The following is a 27930-nucleotide window of genomic DNA, read 5'->3' on the forward strand; positions in this document are numbered from 1 at the left end:
TTCCCCAAACCCCACTACTTATTATCCCCATGACCCAGACTCATTTTTCATCAGAGCACTCATCGCTAATAGCGATGCTCAAATTATTTAAAACCAGTAGAACAAGGGAACCAATCAATGGAATAGAACTATAGACAACCTGATTAGTTTATTAGTTCATAAGCATACATGCTTTAGATATGTGCTTGTTTGTTTACTGTCTGTGTCCTCAACTAGAATGTAAGCTCTATCACAGAAGGGACTTTGTAATATTCACCACTCTAGTCCTACCATATGGAACGTGATTACTACTCACATAGTAAGCACTCAAAAAGTATTTGTTGAAATGAGTAACTGAGTGCTTTCTGTGCGTCTATGTATTAATATATTCTAACAAATTATCAGAAATGTAAAGAATATTCTTATATGAAATAAAGTTGGAAAAAAATATAGTTGGATATTGAGTTATTCAAAGATCATATACATGTATACACATGCAAAATTTTATAGCATTAGATACAATAAAGCAGTTAACAATTATACCTTACTAATCATAAGTCAGTATCTTTGATGATTCAGAGGTCAATTGCAAGGCTTCATATACGGAACAAAGAGTCCCAAAGACAGAGTCAGTTCTGACTGATTCTAGCGCTGAGAGTCTAGGGGAGGGGGAATGTCTCTAAGAAAATAAATATGGCATACTGAAATAAAAAATTTGAAACTCTAAATTATATGCAGGGGTATTTGAAATACTATCTTCTCTTTCCTTTCAATAAAGCAAAAAAAATTTCCCATGCAGGAAGTAGTATAAATGAATCTCATCCATATCATGATGCTTATTTTAATCATGGAAAAGAACCAGTATTGATAAAATCCTGGCCGATGAGGACGTAACAGTAGCACTAGTAACAGCAGCAGAGGAGTCACAGGGGCAACAGCAGTAACTGCAATGGTCAAATCTCTCTTTTGAGGACCCGCGACCTAGCGGGCACTGTGCCTAATGCTGTGTATACATTATTCCTAATGCTCAGAACCACCTGAAAGCCACCGCAATTATACAACTGAGGAAAGGGGTTTTAGAAAGAGCAAGCAACTCTCCTTGGAGACTTGAAAATAAAGTCATATTCATCATTAGAGCATTTCCTCAAGGAAAGGCGGGGAAAAAAATGTCCCTGTTTGATTGATGAAGAAACTAAGAAGCAAAGGATTTAAAGACTGAAAATCAGGTCTCCTGACTTCCAATTGCAGGAGTCTTTATGTCTTGAGACTAAAAAATATACCCCACACATTCTTAATTTTGTCAAGACCCTGTCTCATTACAAAAATTGTGAAATTAAATTAAGACTCTACTCAATCCAAATCTTATGAATTAAAAGGCCTTGCTAGTAGCTATCCATTCTTAAGAATGTTACAATAGATTGCAATGTTTATGCCTCCCCCTCTCTAACTTCTCCTTCAGTGGTGATTTATGATATGAATTCCCAACTAATAGATATTTTCCAGATTTTGCATATAATTTCTGGAACGTGATTGCATTGATTGTTTGCTTACTTTTTACTTATTACTCATATGAACTTCAAATCAAGACTATTGTACTAGAAAAAAACAATGAGTTAAGGCTAAAACAGCACCACCAGGAGACAAGTTAGAAGAAGATGGAACAAGATGAACAATGCTGGAAGAGGCTGATGAGAAGTTAAGGAACAGGGAGAACCCAGCAGTTCGTCTGGAGCTACATTTCCAGTCCTTGACCCCCACCAACATCATGGGAGGCTACAAGAAGAGGCAGCAGAGGAACAAAACAACAAAAAAACCTATGTTTAGCAACACCTGGGACTAATTCTGTTCCTCGTGTCCCTTTATTGTGGTACCTGACATTACTTTGAAAGAGTCAAATTTCAGTATCACCGAGTTTCCTGACCACATTGTTTTCCCATTAGGCTTATTACTAAAACAGCTTTCCACAACATCAGTTAACACTTTGGAAAAATCTGTTTCTATACAACCATCTTATCTGGATTATGTCTTTCTCCCTTTTCCTCACTTTGTTTCTTTAACACAGGAAAAATGGTACAAATTTTAATCATGTTCTAAAACAATGAGAGAAGCAACAGTGACTCAATGAGTTAAGAAGAGAATAAAAACTCTGGTGTTGAAACCCAGAACTCCGACTGTGTTACCAGCACAGTATCGCACGTGTGGTGCTCCAACAGTCTTCTCAAAGCTTTGATTGAAGAAATTTTTTTTAAAGAAATTATTTTTAAGTGGCTGCAAAGCATACCAATATAAGTGGTTACCAAAAAGCTTAATTGTCACTTTTATCCATGGGACAGTGGATATCTATGATAAATCTAAAAAATATTGAGTGATAAACATTTGCTAATAATAATATCTTGAACTTACTTTTTTATTTTAAGTTTTTATTTGGTTTAATAACTTATTGAGAGAAGTACTTTAATGACAGTTAAGGAGAAAAAAAAGACAAATTAAATTCATGAAATTTAGAAGAACTTTCCAAAATTGCATTTTTTCTCTACAATATTGATTCCGAATGACTTGCCCAGTACAATAAGTCAGTACTAGCTTTGGTTACCATACTTAATCATGATTTCAGAGATATGTCAAAACATCAAAGGGCTATCACTGCAAGTAATAAGCTGGAAGAAAAGAACTGGTGCCAAAAAGTTTAAAGCCCTAATTTGTATTGTGTCTTATTTAATTACTGTTATCTTTGAAAAGTAATATAATTTCAGCTTTATGTGTTTAATTTGGGACCCAGATATTTGTAGACATGGGCAGTAGCAGATTCTACAGAAATGTATTTATGTAGTACCTCAAAGGAAATTTTGTGTTTCACCCCCAAAAGAGCATGGACTGGTCACCAGATGTGGAGACCATATGGCACATGAGCCTAAGAGCCCTGGGATGAGAGCATAGAGCTAACAAGCCCAACAGGCAGAAGCAACCACTCTGAGATGATGGACAAATGCTCGCTTCTGTCGACTTTCCAGGGGAAAAAAATATATATATATATACACACACACACATATATGTATATATATCACTTTATTTTTAAACCAAGAAATACAGCTTAGCCAGTCATTTTCTCCAACTATTTTTTTAATTTGAAAGGAAATTTACCCATGTGTAGTTTATTACTTGCTCTGAATTCTGTCCTTTTCACATAAAATTCATGTTGAAATTAAAAGAAAGAAAACTGAATCAGGACCAGATAGTAAAGATTGCTTTAACTAGTGAACAGATAAGTTTTGTTTGCTATAACTCTCAAGGAACTGTGGCAGCTAATCAGTCGCTAAGACCTGTATGTTCTGTTCTGGATTATGTCTTGAATTTAATCCTTCCTCCCCAAGCCTCAGCCCTTTCTCCACAAATGTGCATCTTATATTCGAACCCTGCCACACTAAAAGATCCCGCAGCACCCACGCACCATCAGAACCCTGTGACTTGGAATATACAGCTTCTACTACTTTAAGTGCTTTTCCCACCCTTCCCTAACCGCTAAATTCCCTTTTATCCTTCAAAGCATAATTTAAGAATCAACTGCTTATGAAATCTTGTTTGGCTTGCCCAGGCAAAACTATGTATTTTTTAATGTCTTTTTCAGTGAGCCACTGTGAATAAACCCACCAATACATTTCTATTCTAATAAGAAAGGAATAAAGATAATATTGATGGCAGCTGGCACTTACAGAGGACTCTTATTTATGCCAGACACACTGTTAAGTACTCTTATAGGAACTATCTCATTCCAGGTAATACACCTAATATATAAAGAGCTCTTACAAATGTACAAAAAAAAAAAAAAATACATTTGCATTATAGACTTTACAGAAACAAAATAAAAATCACTCAATCCAATTGAGGTAGATTAAAGATGGTCACAAATTCTTTGCTTCTCCTCTCCTTCTGAAGTCCAGTTTTATCCCCTTGATTCTGGGCTGGTTAATAGAAGTGATGTTCTGGGACTTTTGAGGCTAGGTTATTAGAATAAGAAATCTTGCAGCTTTCACCAGTTCCCCTAGAACACTTTCCAAGGGAGACCTGAGCATCCTGGGACTGCCATGTGAAGGGGTCATGTGTAGGCACTGCAGCTGAACCCATCCTTCCAGCTGTTCCCTTCAGGCCCAGACACATGACTGTCGCCATCTAGGACTCTCTATTTCAGCCCCATTCCCAGCTGAATACCACCAAGCCACCTCACTAGCCGCCACATGGCACTGAAGAACTGCCCAGCTGAGCTCTGCTTGAATTCCTGCCATACAAAATTATGAGCTATAATAAAATGCTTGTTTAAGCAACTAAATTTTGGGGTAATTTGCTGTTGTAGCAATAGATAAATGGAAAGCCCACTAATTGAAAACTATGATAATCATTTTCACGTATTTTTTTTCCATTATTTCTTCCAATTTTATCTATGTACCTAACCTCCCTTACTTTCTTCATCCTTTTTGTTGTTGTTGTTGTTATTTAACAGAGTTGGATTCATACTGTACATGCAGTTTTGTTTTTCATATCCATATGAATAAGCCCTTTCCATTAGCATTACATGACGAATACTTCACCTCATTAAAAAATATTCTTCAATAACAATTTTTAATGACTACATATTGCATTCTGTCATTCTGTGGACTATTCAGGTTACTCCTAATTCTTCATTGTTATAAATAAAACTGCAATGAATACCTTTCAGAGTAGATCATAATAGCATCTCTGATTGTGTCCTTACGATTAATTACCAGAAGTGAAATTACCAGGAAAGGTATAAGAGTCTCGTCATACACCGCCAAAATGCTCTGACAAAATTCACTTTCTCAAGAGTAACGTTTCTTGATGATCATGCCACTGAGCTCTGCCCAACACTGCACTATCAAATGTCAATCTTTGCTAATTTCAAGTGGGAAACTGCTTTTCAGTGTAGCTTGAGTTTACTGTTTTTATTACTAGGAAAAGTGAACATATTTTCATATGCTCATTAGCCATAGTGATTTCTTCACCTGTATAATGGTTGGCCACACGTTTTTACCATTTTTTTCCTGTTGAACGATTATGTTTTTCTCATCCATGAATGAATTCTTTACATGTCATGTATGTCAATCTTTGTCTTTATGGCAAAACTTTTCCTATTTTGCTTGCCCTTTATAGGGGGTTTCCGTGTACTAACATCCTATAGAAAATTTTTAAAGGAAATAATAATGGCCACAATTCCTGGCGTGTTTTTCTGTGAGTGGCAAAGGGCAGGTACTTGACCTAAGTAGCTTTTGTATTCTAAAGGCTTAATGAGGTTGCTATTATTATCAACCCCTCCAATTTATAGATGAGGAAATTGAGGCTCAAGGAGGTAAATCATTTCCCATAAGAGCACTTGGTAGGTGTCAAGGGCAAAATTCAGATCCTGGACCATGTGATTTTAAAGTCCTTTCTCTTAACCACTAAGCTATAGTTACTATATCTGGTGATTTTCCCCCTTTGTGATTAATTCCATGGCTTATTTATTTTATTTTATTTTATTTTTTTATTTTTTTTTGGCTGTGTTGGTTTTCACTGCTGCGTGGGCTTTTCTCTAGTTGTGAAGAGCAGGGGCTACCCTTCGTTGCAGTGCTTGGGTTTCTCAGTGCGGCGGCTTCTCTTGTGGTGGAGCACAGGTTCTAGTAGTTGCAGCACACAGTCTCAGCAGTTGTGGCTCGCAGGCTCTAAAGCACAGGCTCAGTACTTGTGGCACATGGACTTAGTTGTTTCACGGTATGTGGGATCTTCCCAGACCACGGATCAAACCCGTGTCCCCTGCATTGGCAGGTGGATTCTTAACCACTGCACCACCAGAGAAGTCCCAATTCCATGGCTTTTATGTTTGGAATGTTCTTCCCTATTCCCAGATAAAACTATGCTTGACAATATTTTATCGTAGACTTCTCTTGGTTTTGGTTTTTAATTTACACTTTTTATACAGCAATAACCACCCCCCACCAATTGCTTTTGTCCAATTAAATATTCTTTCCTTTCCCACTGGCTTATGATACTGCCTTTATGAGACACACTGCATTCATTACTATACTAAAATACTACAGCATCTAATTCTGAACTATTTTGTAGCAGTACAAATTATTAGCTATTATTGCTTATGGGAAAGATAGTGATTATTAGTGAATTAAAAGGGCAAATAGAAAAACAAAAACAAAAAATACTAGAAAATTTATTGATCTATAATTGATATCACATGTTGATAAGTATCATAATGTGGGCTAAATGAACAAGTCTTGCAACCAACATGTTTTTCATGTTTTTATTGGCTATTTTTAAGAATAACAATCAGGACTTCCTCGGTGGCACAGTGGTTAAGAATCCGCCTGCCAATGCAGGGGACACGGGTTGGAGCCCTGCTCTGGGAAGATTCCACATGCCACGGAGCAACTAAGCCTGTGCGCCACAACTATTGAGCCTGTGCTCTAGAGCCCGTGAGCCACAACTAGTGAGCCCATGTGCCACAACTATTGAAGCCCATGTGCCTAGGGCCCGTGCTCCACAACAAGAAAAGCCACTACAATGAGGAGCCTGCGAACCACAATAAAGAGTAGCCCCCACTCTCAGCAACGAGAGAAAGCCCGTGTGCAGCAATGAAGACCCAACGCAGCCAATAAATAAATAAAATAAATAAATAAACTTTTTAAAAAATAAAAAAAAAGAATAACAATCAAATTCTTAAAAAAATCATTTGCTGGAATTCTAAATGACATTGCATTAAATTCATAAGTTGAGAGGAAATTTTTATTGAACACCTATTTTGCACCAGGTGGAAAAACAGCAGTAAACAAAACATACAGGATTCCTACCTTCAGAGAGCTGAGGAGATAAAAATAAACTAGGCAATAAGAAGACAGGGTGATCCGTATAAGATGATGGGAAGCACCATGGAAAGACAGCTAATTTGGACTTGAAGGATGAGGAAAGGTATTCTGGATAAGTAGAGAAAATAGCATACCCAACGACACAGAGGACAATGAAATAATTAGATGTGCATATTAAGATCGCTGTGGCTAAGTGTCTCATTAACACTCACCTCTAAACACTCACCTCTACCATGAGAAACCAACCAACCTACAAAATCCCTCTATCACCAACGCAATTATTTTTAACACTCCTTGCACAGTTGTCAGGTGATTACATTTGCTGCGGGTTCTTTACCCCCAAGGGAGAAATGGAAGCCCCCACAGAGGGACATCTGGGAGATCTCCTAGCTGTTAAGGATGTGCTGGATCTTCTCATGTCTTTTTACCATGTTGTCTTCCTGAGGGAGAAGATGGAGCACGCGGCTGCCAGAATGGAAAGGTGGCTATTATGGGTGGCCTCTGTGAGCATCTCTTCTGGCCTCTTTGTTGAGTTCGAGCATCCCCTGTCCTATCACCATTCAGTAATTTTGTATAAAAGAGTACCAAACGTAATTTCAGGCACAGAAAGATGACAAAATTAAGTACAGTTTGTGAAAGACACCAACACAACATTTTAAATAAAGGTTTTTTGTTTTTTTTTAAAAAGCAAATAGTCCATTGCCCCAATTATATTACTCCTCAAAACTAACAGTAAAATTTGTCTGTGTGTGCAACATTTAGAAAGAAATCTAGATCTTAAACAGACTCATACAAGCTGTCTATAGAGAGGATTTGCCCTAGAGAGATTCTTACATAGATGACTGCTAAAGTACTTCCCAGCAATGAGAATCTATGGATGGTACAATCAAATGTGGCTGAGATTTCTGATGTAGATGAAGACAACACAAAGTCTTTGCAAGAACTCAAAAACTGTGTTAGCTGTGTGCATTAAACCTCACTACACTTGAACAGCCAGGTTTTGGAGTTGTTATTATGGAGCCTAAACCCTCTGCTCCTATGTGCTTTGCTTGCCATTCATGATGCATGGCTGAAAACTGGTGTGTAAAATGAATGTGATATACTGAAGGGGCTTGCTCCTTGAGAAAAATATGAGGTGTATTATTTATTCATAAAGGAAAGACAAAGGCCGATTTCTGCAAAAAATCAAAATCAATGATCCTGACTATATTTTCTGGTAGCTGACATACAGATGATTGTCTCATAAATAGGCAAACCTTCACATCCTACACTAGATATGTAGCTTGACAACATTTATTTAGCTTATATTTTCAAATAAGCCTTTTAAAGTAGTGCAGTATGATTGCTGAGGGCACAGATTTTGAGGTTGGGCAGAGTCAGGATAGCATCTATTCTCTACCACTTATATATAATCTTAGGCTGATACTTCTCTAAGCTTCTGGTTCCTCATCTGTCAAATAGCATCAATTACTGTAGAGGAAGTATGTCCGTAATGTCTGTAAAGGGACCCTGCAACAGTATCCTGCAAGTTATAAGCTAGCGCTACCCCTACTGACAAACATGGAGGCAAGAGGGTGTGGAGGAGTGCCCCATACACCTCATAAGGGATGTCTGCTTTAGGAGATTCACATCATCCGACACTCATCACCTCAAGAACCAACACATTCTATAGAAAAAGGGACAGACTGGTCAGTTTTCATTCAGTATTCTTCCACTTCTGCTTTGAGTCCCTCACCTTAGAAGCAAAGATGGGAGTAACAGAGGACAGATTCAGTCAATGCAGGGAGGCACAAACCATTACTATTTCCCTTTTGGTCAAGCAAACCAAAACGAAGACCCACCCAGATGTGCCTTTGGCCACTGGCATAAAGTCTGTATTTGAAACTTTTTTGGTAGACCCACAAAATGCTACAACCAAAATTGTTAGCCTTGAACTTACTTTGCCTGATTACTAGCTCTAGCTTCCAGCTGGAATAACATATGATATCATTGCTTCTCAGGCAAACCCAGTTTCAAAGCAATAGTTTACTTAGCCTATATATTCAACTCTCACTTTCTAATCAGATGCTTGGCACAAATTCACCTAACCCCCAAACCTGGCAATGCGCCCTCCCTGGGCAAAGGAACAAGAAGTTCATGGGTGTTTTTTTCTATTTTCCATTTGTTTTTCTCTTTTATTATTCAAAAACACAGTACCTTAATGTGATAGGAGAGAAGAACAACATTAAAATAAAATATTCTGCTGGAGAAAATAAAATCAAGACGCTATATCCTTATGGAGAAATGTATAAGTGCCATAAGGTTTCAATAAAAGGCTTGCCGAGGAGCAAAACTCAAGATGAAACTCTAACCTGGATGCCAAATTTATAGATATATCGGTAACAAACAAATTAGTGGAAAATGCATTTAAATGATCTCAGTATTCACAGAGAAAGTTATTAACCTAAATGCACATAAATTGAAATCTGCTTTAATAGGTTATGTAGACCCTATTGTGTTTTTGAAAACTTTTTTTATTCTAATGCCTGAAAACAAGCATGAGTGGAGTATGAGAAGAAAGTGGCCGACAGTCATTTGACGCCTTGCCCCAGGACGATTATTCCAGCAATACACAACAGTGAAAGGCATGGCTTCAGTATCAGACACATCTGGGTTTTAACCTGCTTCGGACATTTATTAGTGGTAGGACCACGATCAAGTTCATAGCTTGTCCAACCTCTGTCCAACCTCAAGGCTAAATCAGCAGTCCAAGAAATTTATTTATAAAATACTATAAATGCAGTACTCAGGTACTCGGACAAGCTCAGGAAATCCTACTTCATCCTGTACCCTGGCAAACAGCACAAATGGTACTAACGTACTGGTATCTAATCGACATTACAAAATAAACTGTATTGCACATCGAAGAAACTATATACACTTTGGTTTTATAACTTCGCTATCTGGCAGGCAGCATGTGTTCAGTAGATTGTTATTATATGGAATGGAACATAATATTTTCTTCTGTAAAAGGCATTTTAGCTTTTTCCCTCCACCATTTGGAAGTGACACATCTCTTGGCAAGGAACTAGAGGGCAGAGGCTTCCCTAGGAGGAGGGAGAAAGTGATGAAGAGATGATCCGTATTTCTGAGGACTAGTAAAGTTTGTAAAGTTTATTAGTATCTCCCCAGGTGTTCTGAATTGTGGGGGAAAAGAGGAGTAGAGGTCTTTTGAGTTAATAGAAGAGTCTAATCACATGAGCCCCTGAAGAATCAACATATTAGGCTACTCAGATCTCTTTAATTCCAAATGTCCTTCATTTGGAACTTTTTCCCATAAATTTCTGTGGAAAATTTTTTAAAACTCTAATAATTTAGTGTTGCATTAAAATAAGTTAAATTTCCTACACTATTTCCAAATATCCCAGACTCTAGTGATGTTTAAGAACACAAACATCAAGACACTCCATTATGTTGATCACTTCCCCACGAGATCATAAATGATCAGAATTACAAGATTCACAGCACAAACTTCTGTGATGGAAACTACAGTAAAAGATGGGCATGTTATTTAGAATGTTTGGTTGCTATCACAGAGACTCAAATTTATAGTGGCTTAAACAAGATAGGAATGTTATTTCTCACTCACATAAAGACCACGTCCGTGGTCCAGGGCTGGTATGGTATTTCAGCCAACCAACTATGGTTCCTCCATCTTTTCATTCAAACACATCCATGTGCTAGGAGGGTGGCACACCCCAACTCCACGGGAACAGAAGCTCCTGCTCTCAGGACCCTTTCGGACCTCACCTGAGCTCTAATAAACTGGTAAACTGCAGTGTTTCCCTGAGTTTTGTGAGCCATTATAGCAAATTATGTAACCCAAGGAGGGGGTCATAGGAACCGTGATTGATAGCAGGTTGGTCAGAAGTATGAGAGGCCCAGACTTACAAACGATGTCTAACGTGGGGGGCAGTCTTGTGGGACGGAGCCCATAACCTGTGGGGTCTGTGCTAATTTCATTCAGCTAGTCATAACTAAATTACAGGACACCCAGTGGGTGTGACACCCAGGAGTGGGTTGGAGGATTGCTTGGTGTGGGAAAAACCCTCACACATTTAGTGTCAGAAGTGTTAAGAGCAGAGTGTAAAGAAACAAGAGGTTTTCTTTTAAACATGTTCCATAATTTTCCTTCTCAGGAAAAATCCTATGAAAAATCTCTGTAACTGTAAACAACACTCAGGTCTGACTTTAGGGATCACCTTTTTTTTTTATCTTTTCCCTCACTCTTCATCCAAATAATATCACCAGCACTTTTGCAAGTGACAAATCAGGACCTCCCAGGGTGCTGGTGAAGTCAGGAACAGACCTAAAATGAGCCATTACATTTCCAAGCCTAGCCATCTGGCTCAGGACCTAACAGAAGCACTAGAGGACTGAGAAGGTAAAACCCACCAATTTGCTATAGGACAAGCAGACACACTGTCATTTAGTTTAGTTAAACTTGATCTATTACAGAAGAGATATTTTGAAATTCAGTATCTCATAAAGAAAACTAATTCTACCTATTAAAAACTACTCTGGCAACTGATAAAATGCTGTGCCAATTTTTCACTGCAAAGACAGATAACATTTAAAACTAAAGCAACGTTTACCTGGGAAATCTTGAGTGCCTCTATAAATCATTCGTATTTTATTTAAAAGTCATTTTCCAAGTTGGATTTTTTTTATTTATAAATGTAAATTCTACTTAAAAAAATAACTGGAAATAGATGCTACATATATATTTATAAAGTATGCCTTTTAGAAAATATAAACACAGCTGCCTCCTCTATTACATTGTTCGCTATCGTTTTATAACCACCAATAAATTACGATCAATAAGTTTTTCTTTGAAACAATTAGCATTAAAAACATCAGATATACAGTGTAGAAACGAGATTTAAATCTGAATTTAAAGAAAAATACTGTCAAACATTATCAAACAGTAAGTAAAAAAAGAGTAACATTTTTCTATGTAACAGTCTTATTCTTCCTTAATAAATTTTAATTTAGAAAAACAAAATCTAGGTGAGAATATATTAAAACCATTACTTGCATAAAGTAAATTGGCATTTGCAATATTTTTGGCTAAGCCAAAAGAATAAATAATGACTACTACTGTGTAGAGCTAAATAGGACTCCATGTTGGATCTGTTTCTTTGACTTTAACCTTTGCTCATACACAATGGCCTGCCTGAGGGAACCCTACCCACCTGTGAAATTAACACATCCCTTCCCCTGAGGCTAGTCATTCCAGATGTTTTGCAAGACTGATAACCTTTTTAACTTTACTTCCCAGCCCCTCCCTCTCTGATTCTATAAAACAAACTGGCATCCAGAGCCCAGTAAGATGGTTTTTTAGGAGACGTTAGTCTGCCATCTTCACGGTTTGCCAGCTTTCCAAATAAAGTCGTATTCCTTGCCTCAGCACCTCGTCTTCGATTCATTGGCCTGTTGTGTGGCGAGCAGAGCAAGCTTGGACTCAGTAACACTACTTGAGCATCTACTATATGTCAAGCACTGTACTTAGTGGTATACATATGTAATCTCATCCAATCCTGATTGGACTGTGATGTAGGCACTTTATTTCCATTTAGATGAGGAAGCTAAATCAAACTTTCTCAAAAAAAAAAAAATTCTTCAAAGGCTACCACCAAATTAAGTAAAACCATACTCTGATTAAAAGGAAAGCAAAGCTACTTTTACAAGTGAATACATTCATTACTAGACTCATACATGCATCCATGTTCAGGTTCAACTTCTTCATTTCTACATTTTTAACTTGAAACAGAAACAGAAACAGAATTCCTTGTTAATTAGCACATATGTACTGAATGCCTAAAACACAGATATTGGACCTTGGTGAAAAGGGAGAGAAAAAGGAATTTATAAGATGTTTTATCCCCTTTGGTTTTTAAAAACATTCACTGCTAATAAATATTAGATTTTTTTCCAATAATAACCAAAAGAGTTTCTCTTCAGAGCACATAATAATATCTTTCTGTCATACTCCAGGGCCTGAGTCAAACATAAGTCTCATGAATAGTATTCAGACCTGTTGCTGACTAGTCATTAAATCGCCAGGACCACTGAGCCAAGAGATGGCCGTGAGTAGAAGGAATGTGGTAACCTGTGTTTAATTATACATTTCCAAGACCAATTTCTTTTTCTTTACCAAGGTTGTCTATAGTGTTTCTTAGGCCATGAAGTCAACACTGAGGTTCAGTGACGGAGGCTGGGTAGAGAGTGGCGGAAATGAGTCTCCAAAGAAACAAACAGCTCTCACTGCTGGCTGAGGTTTGCATTAGGAGGCTCTTAAGTCCTTAGGAAAAAGCGAGACATTGTCCTCACACTCAAAATAAACTCAGATGCTCTACTTTCATATTAAAGTCTGTAAAAAAGGGCAGCTCAGCATATCTTATGACTCATTACAATAATGGATGAGTGTATACTGGATAAAATAAGCCTGTTCATAAACAAAGAGCAATTACTACGGCTGGTATATAAGTTCGCCTGTGTGAAAAAGCTAACTTATAAGGACCCAGAAATGACTGAGAACACAGTGCTGGTCAGGGTAATGGGATAAAAATGGGGTTTTAGTATTTTAAATGCTATTTCTTTTTCCCTGTCTTTTTATTCCTTCTCCACCTCCTGAGAGAAGCACACTAAGTACCGTGGTCACATCTGAGGCAGTCTAACATGGAAAAGGATGCCAAAAATCAGTTATAAATATAAGATGGCATAGAATTAATACTGTGTCATGTTTCTTCAGAAACCTCTAGTGAGTTGAAGGATTATCATTCTTGGGAGAAAACTGCTGTGCCTTGTTTAGAAACACTTTTGTTAGACTTTGGTGCTTCAGACTCACCTTACAGGGTATCAGTGGCAAAGAGCAAAGGTGAGGAGATTGTCCAGGTGGCAGGGCTGGGAGAAGGAAGGAGGTTGTACCAGTGGACTAGAGCAGGTTGCCAGGGCCCAAGCAAGTGAATGGTGGGAGGCAATGGCAGCCCAGTGCAGGGTGTCAGTCAAAAGAGGGTGGGGAGGGCACCTTTGCATAGCGGATGGTAGAGCTAAGCAGGGGTTGTTGGAACCCAAAGTAGCAGAAAAGGATCTCATGGAGGCTGGAGGCAGTGAAGGCCCAGGGCAGGGTTTCAGAACCTGAGCAAGATGACAGGTGTGTCCAAATGGCGATCAAGGCCCCTGTGGGGTGGGGAGGGCGTCTGAGTGAGGGAGTAGGGTGGGGAGAGAGGGGAGGGGAAAGAAACAGCAGCCCTACACAGGTTGTCAGAACCAAAGGAGGTGAGACAGGCATCCATGGGGAGGCTGAGGGACAGCAGTCTCCCAAGACAGACTGTCAGAGCCTGAGCAAGGCGGTAAGGGCATCCTAACATGGGAGCAGCAACGGCACTATTCCGGCACGGGATGTCAGAGCCTGCAGCGTGAAGAGGGCATCTGTGCCGTGAGAGCAGCAGCGGGGCTCGGTGTGGGGTCCTGCAGCCTGAGAGGGTGAGAAGGGCACCCACACAAGAGGCAGCGGCCAGGCAGCGCAGCACTGGAGGTCAGAGCCCAACTGAGGTGGGAAGGGCATCTGTATGCAGAGGTTTCAACAGGGACACTTTTGTGAAGGTGTGAAGTAAAGGAAAACATCACTGTGGGCCTGGCCATGGCCTGGAGCAGGAAGACAAGCCCAGGTGAGGGGAGGTGAGAAAGGCACCCATGAGAGGCGGCAGCAGTTCTAATGGAAGATTATACATCACAAGGGATTTACTGATAAGGACAGGGAGAAAACGAGAATGAACCCTGTGGTACTAAATTAGCACTGTGATCTGGTTTTTAATAAGTAGATATAAATATAGGTGCCATAGATAGAGACAGATGTAGATATAGGCATAAATACAGACACAGAAACAATATAAGGAATGATTAATAAATCCATAATTATAGTGAGAAATTTGAAAACACTTGTCAGAAGCTAATAAGTAAGGAGATAAAGAATTTTTTTAAATGTATCTTTGAATCATATACATTTACTTGAATTATTTATATGTTAATAATATATATCTTAATATATATTATATATGATTATTATGAGCTAAGGGACATATATGGAACCATACAGACAATAATTAGAGAATAAACATTCTTTTTGAGCTATGTGGAACATTCATAGAAATGAATCACATACACAGGAAGTCACATAAATAAGGAAATCATATCATTCAAAGCACATTCTTGGACTTCCCTGGTGGCACAGTGGTTAAGAATCTGCCTGCCAATGCAGGGGACACGGGTTTGAGTCCTGGTCCGGAAAGATCCCACATGCCATGGAGCAACTAAGCCCGCAAGCCACAACTACTGAGCCTGTGTTCTAACCCACAAGCCACAACTACTGAGCCCATGTGCCACAACTACCGAAGCCCACACACTTAAGAGTCCGTGCTCCGCAACGAAAGAAGCCACCACAATGAGAAGCCTGCACACTGCGAGGAAGAGTAGCCTGCTCTCACCATAACTAGAGAAAGCCCGTGCACAGCAACGAAGACCCAATGCAGCCAAATAAATAAATAAATTTTTTAAATAAATAAAAAAATAAAAATATAAAAACCCAGACTCCAAAAAAAAAAAAAAAATACATTCTCCAACCACCATCTAATAAGCAATTTAAAATAAGTTTTTAAAATATCCCATACATTTATAAATTTTAAAAAAATCATGCAATCTAAAAAATAAATCAAAGGAAAAATCATAATAGAAATTATGAAATATTTAGAACTGAATAACAACAATGATCAAAACTTTTGGACAAAGCTACAGCAGTATTTATATAGAAATTCATAACCTTAAATACATTTTTTGAAAATAAAGTTAAAAAAAGAACAAAATAAAACCAAAGAATACAGAAGAAAGAAAATAAAAATGATAGAAACCAAAATTAATGAAATATAAAACAAATGAGTATATCAAAATAAAAAAAGCTAAAGCTGATTACCTGGAATGACTAATAAAATCCTGCTAACATGAACCAAAATCAAACAGAGCGAATACAATAAAAATACCAGGCATTGGGAACTCTCTGGTGGTCCAGTGGTTAAGACTCTGCGAATTCACTGCCATGGCCTGGGGTTAAATCCCTGGTCAGGGAACTAAGATCCCGCAAGCTGTGCAGCACAGCCAAAAAGAAAAAAAAAAAATAATACCAGGCATTAAAAAAATGAATTACAATTATATATTCAAAGGAGATTTAAAAATTTTAAGAGAATTCTATGAATAAATTTATGCCAATTGGAAAACACAGATGAATGGATTTAAATTAATATAAACTACCAAAATAATCTCAAGAAGAAACAGAAGAATTAAATAGATCTATAAACACAAGTAATTAAGTCGGTAGTAAAAGTCTAAACCTAACAATAATGCAACAGGCCCAGATGATTCCTTAGGCATATCTTACTTTTAAGGAACTGATAATTCCTTTCTTATACAAATATCTCCAAAGAATACAAAAAATGAAACTCACTCTAACCGATTTTACCAAACTACTCTTAGCTTTGTTTCAAAACTAGACAATATTAGCACAATAAAGAAAAATTATAAGCTAATCTCACCTACAAGCATAAACACAAATGGCTAAATAAAATATTAGTGAAGGAAATCCAGCTGTGTGTGTGTGTGTGTGTGTGTGTGTGTGTGTGTGTGTGTATGTCTGTAGGATCAAGTTAAACTTATTCCAGGAATACAGTAATGATTATTTAACATTAAAAAAAGCTATAAATACAATTCACCATATTAACAGATTAAGGAAGAAAAAACATATATATTCATCTAAAAAATTCAGAGTCTGCGTTAAGTGAAATTTAACACTCATGCATAATAAAAAACAGCAATAACAAAAGCAGCAACTCAGCAAAAAAGGATTAGAAAGGAACTTTCCTAGCCTGATTAAAAACAAAACAAAACATAATATTTAATTCTAAAATTTTAGAACATTTTCTTTAAAGTCAAAAATAAGACAAAATACCTATTTTCATTGCCTCTATTGAGCAGGTTCTAGTATGCCTGGTCAGTGCACTAAAAAAGAAAGCGGTATCAAGTGTGGAAAGGAAGAAACAAAACTGCCATTATTCACAGATAATATTACTGCCCACAGAGGAAATACAGGAGAACCAATGAATCACGGCAAGAAATAAAAAAGCAAATATAAATATAAAATGCAAAGTTGTTGCACATGTGATCACCAGTCCTTTGTGATGACCTAGAGGGGTGGGATAGAGAGGGTGGGAGGGAGGCTTATGAGGGAGGGGGTAAGGGGATATATGTATACATATAGCTGATTCACTTTGTTGTACAGCAGAAACTATCACAACATTGTAAAGCAATTATACTCCAATAAAGATTTTTTTTTAAAAAGTCAAGAGTATCCCAATACATCAGCAATAAGCAATTAGAAAATTCAATTTACAAACGGTATTAAAATCATTAAAATACTCATGAAAATCTAGCAAGTTTCTTTTATAGAGAAAGGCATAAAACTGGACATATTAATTTTAACACTGTGGTATTAGTTCTGTGAGAAGTAAACTGACCACTGAAACAGACTAGAAACTGAGGTACAAACCTATTTTTATATGAGATCTTAGTATATTATGTATCACTGAGAAAAGGATGAATATCTTTGGATTCCAAATAACAGAAAACCAAGTGAAATGCTTAACAATGAAAAGAATCATCATCTCACAAAACCAGATATTTGGAGGTAAGACTCAAAGTCATCATTAAGGATTTAGGTTCTGTCTGTCTTTTTCAAGATACCAGTGAGCTCCCTTCATTATCACAAAATGCTCAAAGTGTCACAAACATACATCAAGAAAAAGGAGCTTGTTTGTTCATTACATATTTTTCTGTAAGGGCAAAAGAAAAGCTTTCCTAGAAGCACCTCTACCAAACTTCGCTTTGCCTCTACTAGGCTAGAACTGCTAAATCAATCATTAAGTGGGGAAATGAGAACATTAATATAGTCCGAGACCAATCAGGATTTGCCTGAATCATGTGGGAAAAGAGTAAACGCTGAAACAAAATTGGTGTTCTGCCAACATGAGAAAGAGGGAAATTACTGTTAGATAAGTGATCTACAGTACAATGAAATATTTCATAAATTGTGTGGGGAGAATAGGCTATCCACATGGAAGAAAAGAAAATGAGATCCCATTAATATCATAAACAAAGACAAATTCCAGGTGGATTAAAAATTCAAATGTCAAAAATAAAAGTTAATTTTTAGTAGAAAATACTGAACAACATATTTAGAAATTAGGGGTAGAAAAAGATTTCTAATATAAAATACAAATAAGCATAAACCATAAAGGATAATATTCATTAACTAGAGTACAACAAATGTAAAAGTTTTGTACAATAAAATATACAGGAATTAAATTTAAAAGCCAAACCACAGTCTGGGAGAAGTATATGCATGATGCAGAACAGTTGTTTCTGTTACCCAGTAGGTAAATAAGCATAAGAAGCAGCAACTGTTAGAAGAGGAAAATTGAACAGCCAATAAATACCACAGAAGGTGCTCCAGCCTCATCACTAGTCAGAGAAATGCACATTTATACAAAGATAGCATTGACCCTTTATTAAGAAATGTTTAAGTTTGATAATACAGAGTGTTGGACACTGTGCTGGGAAACAAACTGTCATCTATTCCTAGCAGAAGGGTCAACTAGTTCAATATCTTTGGTGATCAATTTGGTAATATTTAGTAAACTCAACAATATGCACGGTCAGTAAAGCAACAATCCTCTCCAAGGTATATGCCCGAGACACTCTCTCACATGTGGACCAGAAGACAAGTTCCAGAATATTCATCTCATTCTTTCTAACCACACACACACACACAAACACACACAAATACAGAACAGTCTATACATCAATATGGACTGGATAAATTGTTGAATATTCATGAAATTAAATCTACATATGTCAATTTGGATTTTCTTAAAAACAGAATACTGAGAGGGAAAAGCAGGTTGTTAGCAATATTTATAATGTGATGTCAATTACATAAAAAGTAAAACCCATAGCACAATACTCTGTATTATTTACAGAAAAATATTTAATAAACATATAGAAACAAGGAATTAAGCTTTTGATTACCCCTGGGAGAGGAAAAAGAAGAAACAGAGCAGGGAAAGGGTATGGTACTAGAGATGCTTCAACTTTATCTCTAGTTTTATTTCTTTAATGAAAAAGGATATAAAGTACATACAAAAAACTAGTAAATCATTGAATCTGTGTAAGGTACATAAATATTTTGTCATATTATTTTATGTTTGAAATACTTTATAATTTTAAAAAGTACATCTTTTTCAAAGTGTCCCATGAAAATATTTTATCAATAATGAAAAGATTCTACCCCACATACATATCGCTTCATAAAACTACAAACGGAGTTTGCCTCCCTTTCATCTATTACTAAGCTTCGTTTAAGCCACATGCTGTGTTGTTTAAGGATTAGAAACTAGCGTCAGAAGAAATGTAAACAGCAGCAATATTCTACAGGAAAAGCAGCAAGGATTGAATACAGAGCCATGAAGGTCAAGAAAGGTCCAAATGGCATAAAACTGAAAAGGGGTTTTCAAAGTTTAGTCAAATACTCAAAAAACATTCTGTGTTTAGCAAGAATCCAAATACATCACTGTGAAAAGAAAAAAAAAAAAAAAAGTAGGTATAGAAAAAGCTGCTACTTGAATTTTAAATTTGGGGGCACTTAGAGAATATGATATAGGGCATATGTCAACAATATGATTTATTACTAAGACTGCAATAAATATCCAAGTTTTTCCTTGGAAGTAAAAACTTTAATTATTAATATCCCAAGAAGCTCCCAGAACAACATACCTGGAGAAGAAGCCTTTCAAAAGCCAGAAAGTTGTCCCACTTGGCAGTGTGCGGGTGCTTCAGAGTTTGAACGGTGGCCAGCCCAAGCTGTAGGAGTCCACAGTGATTCCCTAGAGCTCTGAGGTTGTTCTTGAAGAGCTGGATATAGGACATGAGTTGCCCCGGAGTGACTCTCCCTGCAAAAAAATACAGTTTATCAGTGTACCCTCTTCTGGGAGTGGTTAAAAATAATGAGGAGAATGCCATTATTAATACAGTAGCCTTACATCAGCACAAAACTTCAGAATAGACTGCAAGCTTTCCTAAGCTATTACGACTCTTAAAACTATATGGTGACAATAGCGAAATTGAAACTACTAACTGCATTTTTCAAGCAAGAAAACAGATGTTAAGTGTTCTTGCCAAGGCCATATTGCTAGTAGGATTCATTTCATAATTCTGCAATACCCCATAAATAAGTTCTCAAATAAAGTCATATGAATAAATATTTCTTGAGCTCAACATGGAGTACCTCTCCAAGACATATGATATAGCAATCTAAGAGGCAAAAAGGCAAGGTTTCCAACTGTGTGTGTATGTATATAAAGTAAAGGAGAAATCTGTTATGACTATAGCTAAACTTTATCACTGATATCAGTGGGTTCATGACAATATTCATGAGCATAAAAGCTGCCTGTTTGTGGGACAAAATGTATGGAGACCTAGAGTGGCAAAAACCCTGGAAGATGAGATTTCAGAAGAAACAATTTGATATGGGTGACAGCACATTGACTACAATGGTCACCTAGATCTAGAATGAGACCCCCACCTCATAAAAAGCTAAAGTACCAAAAAAGAAAAAGAGAAAAAGAAAAAAAAGCAGCCTGTTGAAGATTCACTCTTTCAGAGCCTCTAAATTCAACTTTTGCCTGTAGCAGTCCTTCCATTTAGTCACTTCCGATTCTAATAGGTCAGATTTCAATCCTGCCACTCATCAGTGCTGTGGACAGAACTCCTGAACACCACAGATTCTCCTCATTGGGCCAGGAGATGACAATGAGGCCAAGCAGCTAAATCTTTCCTATGCATCGTACCTATGCTGTGCTTGTGATTTACCCTCTGATGCCTGAAATCCAAGTTTGTTTGTTATGTCTAGGTTTGTTAACATTTGGCAGTGAAACCACCTGTATTTATTTAGCACTTTACCATTTAAACAGTGCAAGCATGCCCTCTTCTGAGTTTCACAGCAACTCTGTGGGGTAGCAAACAAGTGAGAGTTCAGTGTCTCAAACACTGCTAAATGGCATTTGTCAATTAATGGTTTTGCTACAGATTATAATACACAAAATATAAAGATCTTGTCACAAGAAACTTATAAGCCTGCAACATATTCTGTCTTTCCATTACATATTTTGAAGAGATTAAGGATTTTAAAGTGCCTTATTACCGGTTTATCAGTGTGAGCATGTAAAGAATAAAAAACAGCGAGAAGGATGAGCAGGGAACTGAGTCTCACTTGTTTCTTTGGTCCCCTGGTAAAGCCTAGTGAATTCCTGACTCTCAAGCAGCAAGCTAATTAATGATTTGCTTGCTTGAGTACTAACAGAGAAGAGCCTCATTAACCTTTCTTTGTTTGGTTTTGAGTCAGGTTGGTTAAAGTATAATTTACATACAGTAAAATTCACCCTTTTCTGGTTCAGGGTGTTCTCATATCAGTTCTATGAATTTTGACAAATGCATGTAGTTGACTAAGCACTGTCACAATCAAGATATAGACTATTTCCATCACTCCAAAAAGTCCCCCTTTGTAGTCAATTCTCTTTTCCCACCCTCAGCCCTTGGTGAACACTTATCTGCGTCTATCTGGTTTCTGTCCCATAGTTTTGCCTTTCCAGAATGTTTTATAAATGAAATCATATAGTATGTAGCCATTTGAGTCTGGCTTCTTTCACTTCAGCATAAGGTATGTGATGGTCATTCATGTTGTTGCTTGTATTACTAGTTTGCTCCATTTTCTTGCTGAGTAGTAATCCATTGTACAAACGTGCCAGAGTTTGTTTAGCCATTTATCCATTCACCAGTTAATGATCATTTGGGGTTTTTCCAATTTTTAGAAATTATGACAATTAGTGATGTTGAGCATCTTTGCTTGTGTTTGTTGGCCACCTGTATGTCTTCTTTGGAGAAATACAAAGAAGGTCTATTTAGGTCTTCCCCCCCTTTTTTGATTGAGTTGTTTGTTTTCCGGATGTTGAGCTGCATGAGCTGCTTGTACATTTTAGAGATTAATCCTTTGTCAGTTGCTTCATTTGCAAATATATTCTCCCATTCTGAGGGTTGTCTTCTTGCCTTGTTTATGGTTTCCTTTGCTGTGCAAAAGCTTTGTTTTATTAGATCCCATTTGTTTATTTTTGTTTTTATTTTCATTATCTAGGAAGTGGGTCAAAAAAGATCTTACTGCGATTTATGTCTAAGAGTATTCTGCCTTAGTATGTTTTCCTCTAAGAGTTTTACAGTATCTGGCCTTACATTTAGGTCTTTAATTCATTTTGAGTTTATTTTTGTGTATGGTGTTAGGGAGTGTTCTAACTTCATTCTTTTACATGTAGCTGTCCAGTTTTCCCAGCACCACTTATTGAATGGGCTGTCTTTTCTCCATTGTATAGTTTTGCCTCCTTCGTCATAGATTAGGTGACTATAGGTACATGGGTTTATTTCTGGGCTGTCTATCCTGTGCAAATTGAAACTATGGTGAGGTATCACCTCACATTGGGCAGAATGCCCATATTCAAAAAATCTACAAACAATAAATGCTGGAGAGGGTGTGGAGAAAAGGGAACTCTTTTGCACTGTTGGAGGGAACGTAAATTGATACAGCCACTATGGAGAACAGTATGGAGGTCCCTTAAAAAACTAAAAATAGAACTAGCATATGACCCAGCAATCCCACTCCTGGGCATATAACCAGAGAAAACCATAATTCAGAAAGACACACGCACCCCAGTGTTCACAGCAGCACTATTTACAATAAGCAGGACACGGAAGCAACCTAAATGTCCATCAACAGAGGAATGGATAAAGAAGATGTGGTACGTATATACAATGGACTACTACTCAGCCATAAAAAGGAACAAAACTGGGTCATTTGAGATGTGGATGGACCTAAAGAGTGCCATACAGAGTGAAGTAAGTCAGAAAAAGAAAAACAAATATTGCACATTAACGCACACGTGGAATCTAGAAAAATGGTATAGATGACCTCATTTGCAAAGCAGAAACAGAGACACAGGCATAGAGAACAAAGGTATGGATATGAAGGGGTAAAAGGGTGGGGTGGGAGGAATTGGCAGATTGGGACTGACACATATACACTATTGATACTATGTATAAAACAGAACATACAATATTGCAGGGAGAACTCTACTTAATGCACTGTGGTGTCCTAAATGGGAGGGAAATCCCAAAAGGGAGGTGATATATGTGTTTGTATGGCTGATTCATTTTGTTGGGCAGTAGAAGCTAACACAACATTGCAAAGCAACTATACTTCAATAAAAATTAATTTTAAAAATAAATAAAAATAAAATTTAAAAGATTCACAAATCAAAGTCCACCAACATTTTCAAAAAAAAAAAAGAAATTATGAATAAAGCCTTCACAAACATCTTAGTACAGGTTTTTATGTCTGTATGTGTCTGTGGATATATGGTTTCATTTTTTGTAAGTAAATTTCTAGGGTTGCTAGGTCATATGCTAAGTGTATGTTTAACTTTATAAGAAACCGACAAACTAATTTCCAAAGTGAGCTGTCCCACCAGCAACAAATGAGAGTTCTATTGCCTCACATCCTCACTAGCACTTGGTACTGCCAGTTATTTTGGTTTTAGCCACTCTAATAGGTATCTAACAACATCTCATTGTGGTTTTAACTTGTATTTTTCTAATGACTAATAATGTTGGTCATCTTTTCATGTGCTTATTTGACACTCTCTATCTTTTTTGGTGAAGTTTGTTCAAATCTTTTGCTCATTTTTATTAGGCTATGTTCTTATTATTGAGTTGTATCATTAACTTTTATTTATTTATTTATTTATTTTGGGGGGTACACCAGGTTCAATCAACTGTTTTTATACACATATCCCCATATTCCCTCCCTTCCTTGACGCCCCCCCCTCGAGTCCCCCCCACCCTCCCTGCCCCAGTCCTCTAAGGCATCTTCCATCCTCGAGTTGGACTCCCTTTGTTATACAACAATCATTAACTTTTATTAATCCATTGGTTCAACATATATTTCTGTGCCAGGCACTGTTCTTAATGCTAAGAATAAACCCATGAACAAATGAGACAAAAATCTGTCCTCATGGCCAACAAATAAAGAAGACAAATGACTCCTGGATGCTCTCCTAATTAATTCAGCTCATTGCATGTCATTCTCTTCTTAGGGGATGGGGATCTTTTATACAGATGATTAACATTTTTACACAAAAACATCTTCTGACAGGGACTTCTCTGGTGGTCCAGTGGTTATGAATCCACCTTCCAATGCAGGGGACGTAGGTTCAATCCCTGGTAAGGGAACTAAGATCTTACATGCTGCTGGGCAACTAAACCCGTGTGCTACAACTACTGAGACCGTACGCCTCACGTAGAGAGCCTGTGTGTGGCACACTACAGAGCCCACATGCTCTGGAACCCATGTGCCACAACTAGAGAGCACTCGCACACCGCAACTACTGAGCCTGTGCAATCTGGAGCCCATTCACCACAACTAGAGAGCCCGCATGCTGCAACAAAAGATCCTGCATGTCTCAAGGAAGATCCCACGTGCCTCAACTAAGGCTGCACACAGCCAAAAATAAAATAAATAAATAAATAAATAAATAAATAAATAAATAAATACTTTTTTCAAAACAAGGAAAAGCATTGAGCTTGTTAAAAACAAAACAAAAAAATCATCTTCTGGCATATTAAATATTAACATTAAACATATGAAAATAAATTTTCACATGAAATGGGTTCAAATCTAACATTGCCATGAGCTCCATTTATTTATTCATATACTGTGCTGCAGGTGATGGCAGTGTGGTCCCTAGACACACAGAGCTTTGTCTATCAAGAAAGTCATAAAACAATTATACAAACAATTGCTTAACCGTTATTGTGATAAGTACTGCTAAGGCAAAAACTAAACTGTCTTGAAATGTGAAAGGTTCTATGTGATACGTAATTGCCTACCTCTCCAACTCTATCTCCTGGACTGAAGGAGGGGGAATTAAAAAGGCTCAGAGTACACACAATTCCTTTGTAACATAACTGTCTTTTAGAGAGACCTCAAGAAATGGAAACCATCAGGGAAAGTCATCAGGTCTGTTTAGAATTCAATTGCAATAACCATATGTTAAACTTAAAGATAAGAATGTCTTCAATTCAAAGACACAGTTAAACTTTTTTATCCAGTTAGCATTTTCCTAGCTCAGACTTGGACTCAGTGACCATATTTACATAACACCACCTTCCCACATATGGCATGAGATCCAAAGGAACAAATGGATATATTTCATAACAGGAAATGCCAACAGAACACTACACTGTGAATTAGAAATTATTCACCTTTGCTGCTCCATTCTGTTCCCCCCTGTATACCTTTTTCTTACACATACAAGTCATTAACACTTCCTTATATATGTCATGAAAGCAGGGGCTTTTTTGGTAAAAATCCATAACATGCTAATTGGAATTTATTAAAAGAGTACTTCACACAAATGCTTTAAAATATAAGCTAGTGACATTTTTTAAATATAAATTTAATCACAATCTTAGATAAAGCAAGTCAAAATCAATTAACTGACTACCAAAAATGTTATACTGAGACTAACAACTTGAGAAAACTTCTCAGTTCATATCAACTAAAACTGCAAGCAACTAGAACCAGGTGTTGAAAAAGTAACAGACAGAACATTTATTCACATCTCATATTGCCAAAAAAAAAAAAAAGTTTGTCAGGCAGATTTACATGGTAATTTTCAAATGTGAACCCAAGAAGGCTTTGCAACACATTTTTTTAAAGTCATAAAAACAAGGGTTATTTTATATCAAGACTGCATAATATATGGCAACTCTTTGAAAAGGGGCTATTTTGAAATTTGAAAAATTGTTTTCAAGTAAGAAAATCTATTAGACTTTCTGTTTCTTTTTTATAGTTTTTAAGAAAAACAGGCTTCTTATTTCAATTTAGTTAAGAAAAAACGCAAAACTCACAACCATCAATTTCTATGTATATTTTGAAACTCTTATTAAAATAGAATTATCTCTTGGGAGAAAGGGGACATATTTGGAAAATAAAAGGACTTAATATTTTAATACTGTCTCTGATCCTTACAATACTGAATTCCATTGTATTCAAATGAATTATGGAGCTTATTTTTCCATTTATTATATACACTTGATAAACTATAACTTTCTGAACCTGTTTTGTGGCTTGGTAAGATATATTTTAAATATCTACACGTATATGATTCTTTGTTGATTTTCTTTAAAAAAAAAAGTATTCTGTCAGTGCTAGTTTTGATTTAATCCCCGAATGTCTTACTGGTAGAAAGTAACCATCAGAAATTTTGTCTAAAACAGCATATTTAGCTACTAAATGTTTTCTTAACAAAAAAACAGCTCTGTAACAAATAATAGTGCTGTCATAGCATGGTTCTCGCTCATCACTGTCCTGAAAACATGAATGAAAACCCAGTGTGTGAAATCTCAATAAACAAAGTTATGTTTTAAGACACGTATTCCCAGAAATCAAATATCAGCATTTCATTTGTCTCCTTTTTCATCATTTTTCTATACAATAAGGGCAAAGTATGTTAAAATATTTAAATATAAGATGTTCTGCTAAAACTTTGGTTTATTAACTCACAAAACTGGCAAACACAAATAATTTTAATATTACACAAAAAATCACATCTATTCATTTGTCATTTTTTCTCAAAATTTTAACATTTTGTGCCACCAAATAAGAGCAGATGAACACAAAATAAACAAACATAACTGAACACTGCAAGCCACAAGAGAAACTGAGCACTGATTCCATTCCTAGTTCCTCTCGGCCACGTGCTCTGTCTTGGAAGTACTTTTTATTTGGTTCTCCCTAATCTTTAGTGCATTTTACCTTTGCCTCCATAACCAAACAGCCTCAAATCCTCTTCACATTCCCATACATGCGGTAACATTTCTTTATCTATAGGAATTTGGCCAACCTTTTTAACTGCGCTAGTATTTTTATCAAGATTTTTATTCTTTATGTTAGTGCAGTAATTATAAATTTGTATGGACTTTTTTTAATTAACTTATTTATTGGCTATGTTGGGTCTTCATTGCTGCGAGCGGGCTTTCTCTAGTTGTGGCGAGAGGCAGATACTCTTTGTTGCAGTGTGTGGACTTCTCATTGCTGTGTCTTCTCTTGTCGTGAAGCACGGGCTCTAGGCACATGGGCTTCATTAGTTGTGGCATATGGGCTCAGTAGTTGTGGCACATGGGCTTAGCTACTCCGTGGTATGTGGGATCTTCCTGGACCAGGGATAGAACCCGTGTTCCCCGCATTGGCAGGCAGATTCTTAACCACTGTGCCAGCAGGGAAGCCCCTGTATAGATTTTTGAATGGGCTTCTGCTAATGATATTTTTTTTTATCATGAGCCCTTATAACTAATATGTGATTCTGCAAAACAAGTTTTCCAGGAATGCATGTAAATTATAGCAAAAGTACTCACACTAATATGTAGACAAAGGTGGAAACTCTACTAAATTTAAACTATTGGTTGGTGGGCAGCACTGTCAGAGAAAATTTCAAATGTTCATTCAACAGTTGACATAAGAGAGCCAGATGTTACGTACAAAAGATGGTTTCAGGGACTTCCCAGGTGGCACAGTGTTTAAGAATCCGCCTGCCAATGCAGGAGACACGGGTTCAATCCCTGGGCCGGGAAGATCCCACATGTCTTGGAGCAACTAACCCCGTGTGCCACAGCTACTGAGCCCCCATGCCACAGCTACTGAAGCCCATGCACCTAGAGCCTGTGCTCCGCAACAAGAGAAGCCACCACACTGAGAAGCCCACGCATTGCAAGGAAGAGTAGCCCCTGCTTGCCACAGCCACAACTAGAGAAAACCCGTGAGCAGCAACAAAGACCCAACACA

General features: G+C 37.1%; 1 protein-coding gene across 3 annotated transcripts in view; it reads right to left on the minus strand.

The window, feature by feature from the left end:
• The window catches only part of SCFD2 (sec1 family domain containing 2), a 371083-nt gene that overhangs the window by 277229 nt on the left and 65924 nt on the right, over positions 1-27930 (minus strand). For all 3 annotated transcript variants that reach the window (XM_057726429.1, XM_057726430.1, XM_057726431.1), the window contains one exon: positions 19761-19936. In XM_057726429.1, the coding sequence (XP_057582412.1) occupies positions 19761-19936 (176 nt within the window). The remainder of the gene's footprint in view (positions 1-19760; positions 19937-27930) is intronic.

Source organism: Hippopotamus amphibius, chromosome 3 (genome assembly GCF_030028045.1).
Source record: "Hippopotamus amphibius kiboko isolate mHipAmp2 chromosome 3, mHipAmp2.hap2, whole genome shotgun sequence".
Lineage (NCBI taxonomy): Eukaryota > Metazoa > Chordata > Mammalia > Artiodactyla > Hippopotamidae > Hippopotamus > Hippopotamus amphibius.